Here is a 15,479-nt window from a genome sequence, read left to right on the forward strand (position 1 = left end):
TTTGCTTAATTTCCCCTCAGATGTTTATTACATTGTGGAGATAATCATGCAGCAAAATACCTCCCAGTGCCATGAGCAACACCAGATTGTCTTGTAGCAATGTTTAAATTTATCTGGCTTTTTTTTTTCCCTTTTTTTTTTGCCCCTGCACACAAAGAGATGTAGGATATTAAAGCTGCCTCTCTCCCTGTGCTGTAGCAGGGCAGGGGAGAAGGTGAGTGGAGCATAGAGAAATGGGCTCCAGACTGCAACAGTGGGAACCCAGGGCCAAAAAAATAGCAAACTACTGTGCTGGTAACTCCTCTCTTCTTATCTCAGGCTGAAGAGGAAGCAATTTCTGTCCCCATTCCTCATGTGATATTAAAGACACATTATACAGGTTGTTACGGCATTAGTCATTTTTAATTAATTTATCATTTAAATTAACACACTTTTTATTTTGTCAGCAATGGACTGCTACTCCCTCACTAGATTTTTTGCCTTGATACCCAGCCAAGAGGAGGATGGCAAGTTATGCTCCACCCATCTCCTCTCCTTTATAAAAGGAGCAGCCCCAAGTGCCAGTTTAGTCTCTCTTGCAGCTCACAGGCTAAAATAAAGACCCATCGGCTCGCTCGCCTCCCTTTCAGTTTTACCTTTTCTGCTGTTTTGGTTTTTTTTTCTCCTTTCTTGTCGCAACAGAGCGCGGGAGGCAGCAGCAGCTGGGCTCGGAGGCTTGTCGAGGCTCGGCACACACAGGCACCGCGACCCAGCGCGAAAACGTTTGCTCTCACCTGTCTCCAAAGCCACAGCAAGCCTCACGTCCAAGCGAACTGCCAACGCCTCGAACGAGAAGGCACCCGAGACAGAACCTAACCCCAGGGGGAGAAATCCTAATGCACACCAGCAACTTTGCGCCGAAAAGCGAGCAGGCACAGGGAGGAAAAGGGGCGTGTTAAGCAAATGACACCTTAAGGAAGATTTTATTTTTGGATTCTGTACCAAACTTTGGAAAAGTTGGGTTGGGTTTTGGGGTTTTTTTTTAAATTATTTTGGGCACCTTTTTCTAAGAACACTGAGCCCTTCTTACCTGCATGTAAAATATTTTACACATCTGTTTTAAAAAGGAAGACAATCAAGAGGAAAAATAGCATGTGGACCACCTAGCAGAAGGCAGTGCTGAAGCATCCCTGGCAGCGAGGGGGACACAGGCTCTGGATGCTTATAATTTTGAGGAGCTGCGGGTTTTTTCCACCGGTCTTATGAGATAGCACAGAGGCAGGCGAGTCACCGAGAATTACTCCTGTCTCCCCTCACCACCACCACCACCACCGCCTCGTCTTTCAAGGGCTCAAGCAACTCTCCCACCAGCAGCCCGGAGGGGAAATGGGAACGCGCGGGGCCCTCGATGCCTGAGGCCGGGCGGCCGCGGAGCTGTCTGCGGGAAGTGCTTCCCTCCCGGGGCTCGCCGTCCATGTGCCCGCAGCCGGCGGGGTCTGAAGTCGGGATGAATTTCGGCGTGGTCTTCGCCTTCGTCCTCTCCCTGCCCCTGGCCCGCCTGGAGGTGAGTTTCCGTCGCCGGCAGCGGGCGGTGCTGCCGAGCTGCGGGCCCCGGCGTGAGCGCGGGGGGACGCCGGTGGCGGCGGCGGCGCCGCCCGCCCCGCAGGTGCAGCGGGGTTAAGCCCGGCGGCGGCGGCGGCCGCGGGGGAAGCCGACCCGCGCGGTGCGGGAAGAGGAGCCTGGGGCGGGCGGCGGCTTCGCTGCCCCTTTCTGAGGGAAGGGCTCCGCAGGGGCGCGGGCGCGCTAATGGCGGGCAGAGCCGGCCGGCCCTGAGGCGGAGCGGCCGTTGGGGACGGTTTCCAGCCCGGCGGCGGCGGGGGCTGCCCCCTCCTCAGGACGGGCCCCTCCGGAGGGGGGGCTTGGCAATAAACCCACCCCCGCGTATGTACGTCCCGCTGGAGTCAGCGCTAGGCTGGAGGGGAAGGGGAGACCAGGCTGAAGAAGCCCCTGGTTAAGGTGGGAGCAGGAGTGCTGCTGGGGGGCCTCGGGTGCCGCAGCCTCCCGCCTCACCAGCAGCCTCGCCCAGCAGCTGTCACCCCCGGGGCGCCACCAAGCCTCCTGCGCCCTCCCGTTACATTGTCACTGCGGCCACGGTGTGCGCAGGGCAGGACCCGGGCCCGGCTGCCACCTCCAGAATAGTGCGGGTCTCACTGTGGTGTGAGACCCAACCTGACAGATGGAGAAAGGGTGGGGAGTGGGGGGGGGGCTTTGGAAGGGGCAAGAAAGGGGACTGCTATGGCTAGAGACACCAACGCCAGAGTGGCACAGTTATTCAGTAAGGTGCGTGTGAGCACAGAAAGAGGTGGGAGATGAGATGTCTCCACTGCACTTGCACACTCATACAAGCATCTTATCTTATCCTGCAGCCCTTCTATGGGCTCTGCTGAGGAGGAAGCCAGGGTGGTAGGTTTGGCAGATGAACGTACACCCCAACCTTGGTTTGCCTATGTGGAAATCAAAGCCTAACCCCGAAACTTGGTCATAGAAAAGGAGTCGCAGGACCCTCCATGTTTCATCATCTGATCCCATCCAGTTTGAGGAGATCAGAAAGCCCTAACATTTCTGCACAGTGCTCAGTTCCTACTTCAGCAAAACCATGGGTTGTATCTGCAGCTTCGGGGTTCTCAGCGGCAGGAAGTATCCTTCCACCAAAACTTTCCTCCCTTTGCATCATTTCTTTCTCTTCCTTCCTCATTTTTGGGCAGCCCCTCTCATGGGCGGCAGGGAATGGGTTGGATGCAAAGCATCACATCACCTCCATATGGGCCCATTTTGCCCTTGCCCAAGCCACAAAGGGAAGCAGTTAGAGCTGTGGGCTGCCCAGTGGTTATGTTTGTTTTGGGCAGAGGATGGTATTTCCTCTGTGGGTGGCTCAGATCTTTCTCCCATGCAACGTGAAACGTCAGCTATGGTTTGCACTGGGGAAGTGTGAAGATGGAAGTGGCTCATCCCAGGGGGGTGTTATTCTGCACTGTGCTCACAGTAAGAGACTGCACAGCTCCATGACTGCCTAGTAGAGTGAAGAGTTTGGGAATACTGGGTCTAGGTTTCTTGGGAGGAACCATGTTATTCATCACTTCATGGCCAGAGGAGCAAGAGGTTTCTACTTGGGTACATGCTTCTGCCTGGAGTGAGACCCCACATCTACTTTAAGAGCAGTGTGTTGCGCCTCTGCACCAGGCGCATATAACATGACTCCTGCCAGGCTGCGGAACCACAGTCAGCCTCTGAATGGGGCTTACATCTCCACCCCAGTCCTGCCAGAGAAAGTGCAGGGGAACAGTAGCTCCCTCTGATCAGGCAGTCCCTCACCCTCTTAAATCACACCCATCTGGAGCTGGAGGGCCCTGGAGATCTTCCAGCAGAGAGAGAGTACAAATCTCAGGAGGAAGGTATTCACCAGTTGGGAAGCCAGGATGCTAAACCCATTTGCATTTGCCCCCAGGGCTGTAATAGTTGCCTTGCAACATTTACAGAGATGGGCTGAGCCCGGTGTGGTTGTGCTGGTGTGAAGCCCCACTGGCAGGGCTTTCTGGAATTCCTGAGGAATGGGGTGCGGCTGGGCGCTTGCTTATAACCTCGGCCCAGCTCTGCATCGAGTCTTCCTGTTGCAAGGCTCCGGGGCTGTTCCTCAGCCTTCCTAGCATGAAGCTGTGACAAGGACAAAGCAGTGGAAGCTGGGATGGATGACATGTCTGGGGTGAGCTGGTGGAAGGAGCCAGGCGAGACCGCCCTGCCTCTCTCTCACTGTCAGCTGATGCGCAGCAGCAGGAGAGAATGACAGTGGTTCCTACACTGATTCCAGTGTTGCCGGTATGCAACTGGCCCCGGGGGTGAAAATGCCTCCAGCCCTCACAGGGGAGGTGTGGGGGGAGTGTGAAGGGTGGGGCAGTGGAGTCCCCCTTGAAATGAGAACAGGGTGGGTTGGTCTGGCTGTTTTTTAGAAACGTGGGCTAGATCAAACGTTAAGTTTGATTCCTTGAAGGGAGGGAAATACAAGCTGCAGTCCCACAGGGAAGGGACTTGGGTGAGAAGGGACTTGTGCCTGCCGGGGGGAGATGCATATGTGGTCCTCTGGCAGGCAGATGTCAAGGTTCCCCTGTAGCCAAGAGTGATGCTGGAAGGGTGGAAGCTCTGTGCCAGGGGAGCAGAAGCCTTTGGGGGCTCGGCAAGCTGGTGGCAGGCACTGCTGGTCTCGTTCTCTGCCAGGGAATGTGGTGGAGTCTCCCCTTGGGGTCCTCATGTCAGCTTCAGAGGGAATTAAAAAATGCTGTTTGTTTGGGGTTTCGTGCCTGGCTGATCACTTGTGACTCCTGCCAAGATACCTTGTCTGGGTTAGTGTAGAGGTGCTTAGGAAAGTCCTCTCCCCCTCAGAGGAGCAGGTAGCTGGGTGCTTCCCTGCCGTAGGCCAGTGGTGCTGCTACTCCTCGGTCCTTCCCTGTGCAGTTATATTGGGTGTGAAGTCACACCACTGAAAAAAAGAGGCCTGGAGGAGTCCTCACCTTGGGAGTGTCCTTGGCTGGTTTCTTTGAGCCCTGAGGGTCTGCCTTCCCTGCCAGTTGCACAATCTCTGCTCCCTTCTCTGTATCTGCTGTGCTACCAAGTGAGACACACCTTTGGGCAAAACCCTTGCCTGTGTGTAGCCAGAGGGAGGACTGAAGCATAGCCCAGCTTATTCCCTGTGCCAGCTCAGCCATGGCTGATGGCAGGGCGACCTTTCAGCATCCCTGATGGTGGCACGCTCCAGAGGCACCGAGTAGTGGGGTTAGGGAGGAGGCTGATTTTGGGAGAACGTGTGGGTGGAGAGCAGGGACAGGGGAATGCCCTGTTTGCAGGGCATCGCTGCCCATGCATCGGTTTGCACTGGCCAAACAGCGCTGCTGATGTCTGGGAGGAGAGGGGCAGAGCAGGCACACCAAGAGGCCCCAGTGTCACAGCCACAGCGTGGGACAGCTACAGGACAGGCAGGGCCCCTGCCCAGGTGCTTGCTGCCTTGTGTCAGGTGTGCAGGGGCTCTAGCCCCCCAAGTGCCAGAAGCCAGGAGAAAGGGAGGGGACGTCCCTGCCAGGGGACTGGCAGAGTGAGGTTGTGCCCCTGTGGTTTGGGGTACAGCCAGGCACTGGGGCAGCAGGAGGGAGGGAAGAACAAACTTACTTTCTTCTAGGAATTCAGGGCCTTGCAGGAATACGAGGCCAGGCCTTGGGGCACTTGACAGCCAGCCAGAAGTCCATTGAGACAAAAGTCTTCTTTGATCTGCCGCACAGTTAGAAAAAGAGACTGTTAACCTGTGTTAGACAAATAACTCCAGAGGAGCTGCTAAGCAGGAAAAGCACCAGCTGCTTGGGCTGGTCTGTTGGGCATCCCACCTCCTGCAACACTTCTCTAGCTTCTCACCCCATGGGATCAGTGGAGGTGGCTGATGGACCTCTGCTTCCCTGTGTCCCATCCCCACCAACTGCCCTGAGCCCAGTGCGTGCAGGGCCTCAATCTCAGAGCCTCCCAGCCACAGAGCTGGGATGGGGGTCCAGAGGCCTGACTGCTCCAAATCACAGACCCCAAAAGGAGCAAGGCCAGGCCATGTAGCTCCAGTCTGTGAGGCTGCTCTTAGGCCAGCCTTGGACACGGTTCTGCAGCGCTAGAGGAGAGGAAGGAGCTTCACAGGCTTGAGATTGTCACTGGCAGAGCTGCCTGATGAACCCCAGTGAGGAGGACAAGATTATGAGCCGTGTGGGCTGGTGATATGCCGTAGCCATGCTGATAGTATCTGCAACAAGAAAAAATTGGCACCTAAAACTGCTGCTCTGAGCAGGGAGCGGAGCTTATTCCTACAGGCAATCCCCAGCAGTTCAGCTCCCGAGGGCCTGCATTGGCAAACGCTGATTCGCGGCTCTTCCCCCTGCTCAGTTAGCAAGGTGACACCTCCCATCTCGCCTCCAAAGTCACCGAGTCTCGTAACACCTGCCCACGCTCTCCCCCAGCGAGTGCCAGGGTTTAAAATTAAAGTTCCATTTCCTACACGTATTAAGTGTCAGGAAGGACCAGGGGCACCCGTGCACAGCAGCATTCGCGCACGGCTGACAGGTGCTGACATTAGGAAGCCTGCAGAGTCACCACCCAGCGCTGGGCTCTGCACTCCAGCACTGGGAATCGCAAGCGATCCCTTTTCCAGTAAAACGCCGTGTGTGGCACAAAGCAGGGAAGTGCTGCAGAGCCTCTCTGGCGCTGGGCTGTTGGTCCCACTCTTCCTCACGCAGCAGGAGTTGTCAGAAGGCATCTTCATTTCGCAGCTATTCAGTGATCCCTGAATTATACAAGTGTCTCTCTTGCTGTGCATTCATCGCTGATGCTGCTTCCCTCTCCCTTAGAGACTGAGGAAGTACTGCCTGGGGATGTAAAATCTGCTTTTTGCTGCAGGCAGACAGCCAGATCTGTGGTGAGATGTGACAGTGACAGGGACGGAGCGGGGCAAAGAGGCTCGATCTGACTCGAGCTCTCTGGTGGATCTGGCTGCGGAGGTTGAAGACGCTGGTGTAGTCTGCTCTGCAGCCATCCCAGGAGGCTTCTGCCCCCTGACTTGGGCCGCAGCAGTCTTTAAGCCCACCGCACCCCACTTCTAAGTTACAGTATTAGCTGGTGGGCTAGCAGGGCTGAGGAGGCAACACTCCTGTTACCTGTTAGTAGAGGTGAAGGGCAGGTGGCCAAGGGACCCGCATGTGTAGGAGGCTGCCAGGCTCAACCAGCCATGCAAAAGTGGCCGCAGGTTTAGGCTGAAGCCCTCAAGGTTTAAAAGCCATTTAACCCCCTGTCTGGCAGCTTTCCTCCACTCTGAGCAGAGGGAATGCCAGCAGGGAGGGGATAGCCGTACGCCAGGACCACACACATGCCACAAACTGCCCATAAGAACCCACATGAAAATCCCTGCACTTCATAAGCACGCAAGCCAAGCTCTCCTCTCAGTTACAGGGGCATGTGTAGGGCTGCAGCTCAGGCAGCATCCAGCACCGGGCTCAAAGAGCAGCTTTTCCACATGAGTAGCCCTGAATGAGGAGAGGTAGGAGCTAAGCAAACACTTCGGCCAGTACTTCCCTCCATCTCTTTTTCTAGCCTTTCCGACTTGACTTACGTTTTAATCTGTGCTTGCTTTCCCACACCACTCCTTTGTGGTCTGGTTAAGGGCTGTCACTGGGGCCCATTCAAGCCCGGTGTGGAATGAAATTCCCAAGAGATAGATGAAGTTGCACCCACCCTCACAAACCCTAAGTTTGGCCCTTCGTCTGATCTCTGTAAACCTGCTTACTTAAGGGTTTTTTTTTGGCGCTGGCATGCAGTGATCTCCGAACTCCCATGTGTTTCTTCATCCATATCAGCTCTTCAGCCCGCCGCCCTGAGCAGCCTTTCATGTCTGCCCTGCAGCGTTTGTGGTTTCACCGCAGGCTCAGGCTGGAGCAGCCTCAGCTGCAAAGGTCAATCTTCCTCTCCAACCCCCACCTTGCTTTTTTTTGTTGTTGTTGTTGTTGTTTTAAAGAGTATGCAAATAGTGTGTATTATTGGACCGCTGTGGTTTGAAAACACGCGCGTGCACACGCACATCCACACGATATCTCACAAAGCCTGTGAGGGAGTTTCATAACAGAGGGAAATATTGGGAAGGTTTTATCTGATAGCGTAAGGGAAGTCTGTTAAAATGCCTTTACTGTGGGCAGCAGGAACGAGAGGCCACCTGGAGAAGTCATACAGCACCGGAGGAGGAAGCCTTGCTGGCTGCTTGCGTAGCGTTCAGGGCCCTGCTGCACAGCCCGGGCGATTTCTGGCTTTATCAGTCTTCCGACTGCTTTGTGAGAGGCAGCAAGAGGGGCTCTCTGGCTTTCACCCAGGTTTCAGGCTCATGCCTTCGTGAGGGCAGGCGTGTCTCTGCATTTTGGTGGTTCAGTCGTGCCTCATGTGTGCTCCTTTGATTGCCCCCACTCACACTCTGTGATGCAGTCAGTATTTGTGAATCACCTCTCTAATGCCTGTTTCTCCCCTCTTCTCTTTGTCATCTGGCAGGGGGACCCTATACCTGAAGACATTTACGAGATTTTGGGTGGCAGCTCAGTGCGCTCCATCAGCGACCTCCAGCGTGCTCTGCGGATAGACTCCGTAGGTAAATCTCCTCTTTACCAAACACTCCTCTATTTTTTCTTAACTCTTTGGAGGGGAGGGAAGGGACTTTTTGTTTTCCAGCAGGCACATTAATAACAGACATCATAGAAATATGAGAACCATTCAGACCAGGCCATTGACACACCCAGTCCCCCCAAAACCCGTGGGACTTTAGATCTCCTCCTAACTGCCTGGGCTATTGAGGGGTACTGGCTTCCAGAAATGATAAGAGATGGGCAAGGTGAGTGCAAGGAGCTGAGGTCAGCAGTTAGGGTGCTAACCCTAACTTCACCCTGGGAGGTGCACAGGTGGTGAGGTTAAGGATCGCTTTAGGAGAAGGAGGAAAGGGCTGAGTGTCTTCTTAGGTTCAGCATCCACAAAAGGCCACGGGCTCCTGAAGGCTCTTACAGTGAGAGCGGCAGAGCACGTGTCTGTGGGTGACATACGGGACAGGGGCTAAGTCAGGGTAGCATCCCTTCACCTCCTGCCCGTAGATAAGAGCTCCAGGGGCTGCAGTGCCTCGGGGTCACTTGGCCAGGGCTGAGCGCAGCCAGCGGCAGGAGCGGCGAAGTGTGGAGGGGTCGGCACGTGTGGGAATTGGAGCACGCGCCTCGGCGGCTGGGCTGGCCCAGGAATTTATTTATAAACGGTCTCTTCAGAGCAAATTCCTTTCTATTCTAACCCTGCTCCCGCCCGTCGTCCCCCGGCCCCCCCAGCTCGCCTTCTCTCTCGTGTTTTGTCTGTTTGGAGCTTTGTAATCCTTGCCGAGACACTATCTACGGGGGAACAGAATTTCCTGCTTTTGTTTCCTATGCCAGTCCAACCACTGGCGCAGTCTCAAAAGCATTCCCGCCGCCTTTCAAAACGGCCCTGGAGGGGCAGGGGGGGAAAAGCGAGGGGGAGGGCACCAGCTGCGTTCAGCTATTGTTTTTGCCTTAGAAAGAGGCAAGGAGGCTCCCCACCACCGCCACGGCCACTCCCTGCCCTCACCAGTTCCCTCCTCCTTGTCCAGGAGCCACACAATGGGGCAACTTCCAAAATTAGCTGGGCTGGATTGTCTCAGGCTGGTCCCCCCCCCCGCACCCCGCCCCAGCCATCTTCAGTGCTGACCCGGGGTGTAGAAGGGCAACCTGGGGGAGGGAGGAACCTGTTTTTCAATAGGAGATTTGTTTTGAGTCAACAGTTGTTGCTATTTTCTTCCCCCCTCTCTCTCATCTCGACTCAACCTCTGTGTAAAGGCAGCCCCCACCCTTGTTTGATAAACGCCATCAGCACAGGATGGAGGGGTGGGGAAGGAACGGCTGAGAAGATGCGTGCAGCCTGTCATGTCTGGGTGTCTAAGCAGCAGATACATTTCTATTGCAGTTAGTAACTGTCCTTACAGTTCAGAAGTAAAACGGGCTTCTCTTGTTGGCTTGAGAAGCCCAGGGGTATGTGAGAAGGCTGCAGAGCTTTTGAGTCACTGGTTTCACTTCAGGTCCCAGATGGGAAGGGCTGGTCAGGGAAACAGAAAATGGTGCTGTGAAGCTGGCTCTGTGCTGCAACCTGTGCAGTGACTGAGGAGCATCACCATTTTCTTGCCATGTGTGGAACCGGTGTGATTAGCAAAGAAGTGTATCAGCAAGATAATCCCAAAGTGGCTGGAGCTGTGCCCTGTGCTGCCTGTGTCCCACACATGTGTCACTGCTGCTGCACAGGGAGGCAGGATTAAACTGCTTCAGGAAGCAGATGAGCTGAGATGCTGCTCTCCTGACCTTAGACACCACTGGAGACCTTAACTGGGGCTGCCTGCAAAGCATGCATGGCTATCTAAGCCAGTCATCCAGACTCCCTCAGATCACACACCTTCTAGAGTGTGATCCATGGAATCTCATTTAGGTGTCTGCTGCAGGGTGAGATGAATGGTGTCCTAGAATTGGTCACACTTCTCCAGCCACCTTAAAAGCTATCTGTCCACCTCATGCATAGGTGTTGACTGCTGAGGGACATGATTCCTGCCTTGTGAATACAGCCACTGTGCACCCATCCCAAATCCTTCAGCAGTTGCTTCAGAGCTGAGCAGAGAGCAAAGTCCCTGCTGCCCCGTATAAGAGGGCTGCAGTAGGGCAGACTTCCCCTGTCCCTGAGGAAGAGGGATGGGACATGATAGGTAAGGGAAGTCTGCTCCACCGTACATCTGATAAACAGACATCTTCCACCGGTCCCAAATTCCCTTTAAGAAAATTGCTCCCTTGATGCTGACGTCCATTCAGCTTCCTTCAGCTGCTAAAGTGGGTCAGAGAAGGAAAGAGCTGTGGCTGGGTGGGAGCTATCTCTGAGTACGGCCATTGTCCAGCGCTCAGGAGGGGCTGTGTGTTGGAGTGCTCCATGGGGATTATGGGCATTTCTCTATTCAGCGTTTCCTATGGGAAAAAGCAGTGGGGTGGGAGGGAACGCTCAGGGCTGGCCTGAATGCTATCTGCCTTCCTCTCCCATCGCTGACTGACTGAACTACCTCCAGATTTGGCTGCTACCTTAAAGTAGTATAGAGGAAAAGTAATTTTAACTTTAGTTTTGTGCTCTTCTGTCTCTAACCTAGAGTGGCAGTGGTGGGTTTGGAAAGGGAAAGTGAGCACCCCACCAACCACCCATCATCCCCTTTCCTTTGCCCCTTAACACCTGGCTCTCCCTGTCCCAAACCATCCCAGCAAGACACCTTGGTGTTACATACCAAACTTGCTGCTGGTCCCATCTGGTCTTTGATCCTCCTTGCCATATCCTGGTCTCAGCCAGCTGATCTGTATCTCTCTGCTGCTTCTCTCTGACAGCAGAAAGCCCTCCCACAAGCCTTGTAATTCTTGAGCTGGAGTTTTCAGGACCTGGCTGGGACCCCTCTTCCACAGTAGCCCAGTTGCTTTGAGCTGCCTAGCCTGAGCAAAGAGCAGAGCTAGAGTCCCCATGCTGCAGCACAGCTGTGACCTTCCTGGTGGATTTACACCAAGCACGGCATACTGGGGCCATGGCTTACCCAACATCTTTGCACTTCACCTAGTAGCAGAGCACAAGGACCTGATGTCTTCTCCTGCCTATACCCGGTGCTATTAGCTCATGTCTTTCCTTTTGCAGAGGAGAGTAGCTCGAGCCTGGACAGCAATGCAACTCAGACTGGTCAGAAGTCCGTGGCCCTGTCCCGAGAGCGACGAAGCCTAGGTGAGTCAGGGGTGTTGCACCTTACAATTGGGACACTCACCTGAGCAGCTGTGGGTGAGATACATGTGTGGGACAAAAGGTTATAGTGCTCGTGGATGTGTAGACAGCTGAGAAGGAGAGTCTGGGCCTCACGTAGGAGCTGGGTGTCACACCCCAAGACAGCAGGAAAGGGGTCTGGAGCTCTGCAAGCCGCTCAGCTTTACATCCCCTGGTGTTGATTTGCTCTAAAGAAATGTCATCTCCTGCCTAGGACTGACACTGTGGTGAGCAGCATCATTTGCTGGAGGCCTCTCCGCGGTGTGTGGCTCTGTCCAGGGACGGGGCTGGAAGCGTGGGAGGAGGAGAAAGAACGTGCCTGTGCACGGTGTGGGGTCTTTCTCTTACTGTAGAGGTGGCTGCAGCAGGTTGGCAACAGCTGCAAAGCCTGTTTTAACCCCCCTTCTTCTCTGGACCCTCTGTAGATGCTCTGGCAGCAGCAGAACCAGCTGTCCTGGCGGAGTGCAAGACGCGGGCGGTGGTCTTTGAAATCTCCCGCAACATGGTAGACAGCACCAACGCCAACTTCGTGGTGTGGCCACCCTGCGTGGAGGTGCAGCGCTGCTCCGGCTGTTGCAACAACCGCAACGTGCAGTGTCGCCCCACACAGATCCGTGTCCGGCACGTCCAGGTAAGGACAACGCCTGCTGCTGCTCCCTCCTCCCACAGCCCACCTCCATCCCTGCCCCCCCAAATCCACAGCGGGCCTCAGGTGCAAGGCTCGCACAGCTGCCTGTCTGCTCCCTCACACCCCCTTCGCAGTCACAGCTTCTGCATCAGGCACGCAGCGCTGCAGCCACAGGCGCGGTGACGTCCGTGCCAGCTCCTCAGTGGGCTGGTGCTGTCCAGCAGCCGGGGACTGTCACCACAGCAGAGCTACAGGGCACTGTCCCCAGCTGCAGCTCTGCACCATGGCTACCACTGTGGCTGGAGGCTGCCTCATCTGCTGTGTTGGAGCAGAAGAAACAGGGCGGGAGCTGGTTTTGATGCAGAAAGAGGAGGGCTTGCGGTGTCAGCGCTCCAGCTCCCCACTGCTGCTGCTCCTGCCGCAGCTTTTTCCCAAGACACACACTGGAGCAGCTTCTTCTCTTTCTCAGGCCCACAGTTACCTCCTGACCTGCTCCTGCAGTAGGCAGACACCTGACAGCTAACCTCTTGCTCTGATCCTGCCCTCCTCACAGCTACCAGTGGTGTCCTCACAGCTTCCTCCCAGACAGCTTGTTTAAAAATAATACTCATCCCATACTAATCTGCCTGAGCTGTAAGAGACTCCCCCCAGGCAGGCGGCAGAGGTTGGCTGGAAGAAGTTGTATTCACACAGCCCTTTTCATCAGGAAATTCCTTTCTCAGAAAAGCCAGGCTGAATGAGGGAAAAATGTGGGGGAACAGGAGTTGTTTTTGTGGAAAAAACAAGTGAGAGGTCAAAAGCCAGCCTGAAAAAGTGACCTGGAAATGGTTTCTTTGAGGACAGAGGTCTCCCTATTGTTTGGCTGGAAATGTTTGTCTAGCAAGCAGCGTGTGGTCTTAAGCGTGTGGAGTGGGCTTTCAAGGAAAGATAAACAGCCTGGCTGCTTCAGGGCTGGCGGAGGGATGCTGCTGGGGGCAGTGGGTTTGGAGGAATTCAGTCCCAGACGTGAGGCAGAACAAGTATTTATAGCTTGTGGAGCACTTCAGGGACCTGCGGTAATGTTAGATAAGCTGAGTGGGGTCAGGCCTGGCTGCTCCTGGAGTGGGAGGACCCCCTACAAAGCTCGTGCCCTGTGATGGGATGTGGAGCGGTGAGTCTTCCCTCTGAGTCAGCACTGATGGAGAGTCCGAGGGAATTTCCAGAGCGCTGCCTTCCCTGTGAAACAGAGCTGAGGGCTTCAGCCCTGTGAGTTATTAAAGAGCTGGAGACAAATTCAGACAGGCCTCAGCAGAGCTGGGGAAGCCGCGCTCGCTCGCATCAGGCCTGAGTTTTTCTCCTTTTGCCCTTTCTGTAGGATCCTGTGGGAATTCATTCCAATTGCCCCCAGGTCTTCACTGTCACAGCTGTCAGAAGCAAGCTAGCATGTTCTGCACGTCCCATGCTGCTGTCTGTGATCAAACAGTCACCCTGCTTAAGCAGCAGTGATGGTCAGGAACTGGGGAAATAGCCAGTCACATCAAAACTTGCCTGGTCTGGGGCTGCTCTGCTGATGTGTGTGGAATTAGCTCCTATAGACACCACACCTGAATTTGAACAGTGTTCTATGAACCACCTTCTGACCCTGCAGGAAGAGAACCAGAACTGAAGCATCCTGACCCTGGTTACTTCTATGGAGTTGGAGCTACAGCTATGTTCATCTTTTGCTTCCCTCTCTCTTCCAAACAGGTGAACAAGATCGAGTTTGTCCAGAGGAAGCCAAAATTCAAAAAAGTCATTGTGCCTTTGGAGGACCACGTGCAGTGTCGGTGTGAAGCGGTGTCCCGTCAGACCCCCAGGAACACCCGGCCAGCGCCGAGACGTAAGGATCTTGCCATTAGTAGAGTGGAGGGAGGCATGAGGAGGGAGACTGGGGAGAGAAAGAAGAGCCCTCCGCTGGTTTAAATCTGCTTAGTTCCAGTGAATCCCATGGGCCTTTGCTGGTTTATACGAGCTGAGGGACCTTTCCCAGGATGTCTGCCTGCCAGCAAGGGGCTGAAACCCAGGGAGATGAAGGAGGGGAAGGTGAGAGGTGAAAGGAAGGGCATCGTGGGAAAAGGGGGAGGGCAGAGACTGAGGAGAACAGAGGACAAGGGGCAGAAGAACAGGAGAAGGAGGCCTTGTGGCCCTCCCGTTGCAGAGCTCTTTGTTGATAGTGTGTGGAGAAAGATATTTCAACGTGACCCGGCTGTCCCTCGCTGTACAAACACTCTCCCCTCTGTTTTGGCAGGCTCGTCACTGGCGGTCACCAGAGCCGCTGTCTCGCAGAGGCAGCGAGTACGCCGGCCGCCGGCACAGAAGAGGAAACATAAGAAGTACAAGCATGTCAACGATAAGAAAGTGCTGAAAGAAATCCTCATAGCATAGAAGTGCTGGCTGGGGAGAGAGAGCATAAGGCAGGTAACAGCAAGCTGCTTTTCCAGCTGGGAGAAAAGATCTCCCAGGACACGGTTCTGCCCGTGCCCCTCGGATGCTTCCCACAGAAGCTGTTTGGGCTATTGCAGGGCCTGGGCATGATAAAACACGGGTTGAAGGCGAGGGAAGGACTAGGCTGGAACCCAACACGTGCATCCTAATTAGGGTTTTATGGCTCTTTGGAAGGGTGGAAGGATCATGCTGTAACCCTGCTAGCTTTGCGGCCCTTACAGGCAAAGAACAAGCCTGGCTTCTCCAGACACCTAAATCCCCTTGGGGTCCATGGAATTCATCTCTTCTGTGGAGCAACTCCTGTTCTTCTTTCTCTGTTGATTCTCTGTTGAAAGCAGAAAGGGAACATTGCTCTGGGAAACCCTTTTCCTTTTATTTCGCTAGTTGAGCTGTCAGAAAGGCTGAAAAGCAGCAAGACTTTCAGTTCAGCTCTCTCTTAGTGGGAAGCCTGCGCACATAAGAAAGGTCATACCAGGGAAAGGAGAACTGGAATCTCTGGCAAGAGATCTGGACTTTGTCAGTCCAGGGTCTGATTCTTCTCTCCCTGACTTGTGTAAACAGGAGTAATTCCCCTCGTCATCAGAAGAATTTCACTGGAGAATAAGCTCCGGTTCCCCGTGAGAGAGGGAAAAGTGCAGGAAAAAAAATAGCCAGGGTGCAGACCTGGGGGGCTGGATTTGGAGGCACAGCCTAACGGGAGAAGCCCTGGCCTGTGATTCAGCAGTCCCAGCTCTACTACGGCCTCATTCGAGCTGGGGACAAGGGGCACCAGGCGGTGTCGTGGGATCGGTGTTCCCACGCTTCGCACTACAAGGGCTCTGCTTATCCCAGGTTCCCCCTTGTCAGCCCAAGGCTCCCAGGGTATAACTGATGCAAACCCATGCAACTCTCAGCTCTGGCTCAAGCTGTCCAGGGGAAGAAACAGGAGAAGGTTAAAAGGCCTCCTGGGCTTCTACACAAACGTTTCCAGAGGAGAAAACGG

The 15,479-nt window shown here is 54.7% G+C and overlaps 1 protein-coding gene across 1 annotated transcript; it reads left to right on the forward strand.

Annotated features, from left to right (window-relative positions):
- Positions 1–1,438: 1,438 nt before the first annotated feature.
- On the forward strand, positions 1,439–14,437 carry PDGFB (platelet derived growth factor subunit B; the record flags this gene model as incomplete). Its single annotated transcript, XM_084267291.1, has 6 exons — positions 1,439–1,543; positions 8,086–8,182; positions 11,287–11,370; positions 11,832–12,037; positions 13,760–13,892; positions 14,301–14,437. The coding sequence occupies exons 1-6, from the start codon at positions 1,454–1,456 to the stop codon at positions 14,435–14,437; spliced, it is 747 nt and encodes a 248-aa protein (XP_084123417.1). The 5' UTR covers positions 1,439–1,453.
- Between the last annotated feature and the right edge of the window lie 1,042 nt (positions 14,438–15,479).

The sequence above is a fragment of the Gallinula chloropus genome (assembly GCF_964237585.1).
Source record: "Gallinula chloropus genome assembly, chromosome: 1".
NCBI lineage: Eukaryota > Metazoa > Chordata > Aves > Gruiformes > Rallidae > Gallinula > Gallinula chloropus.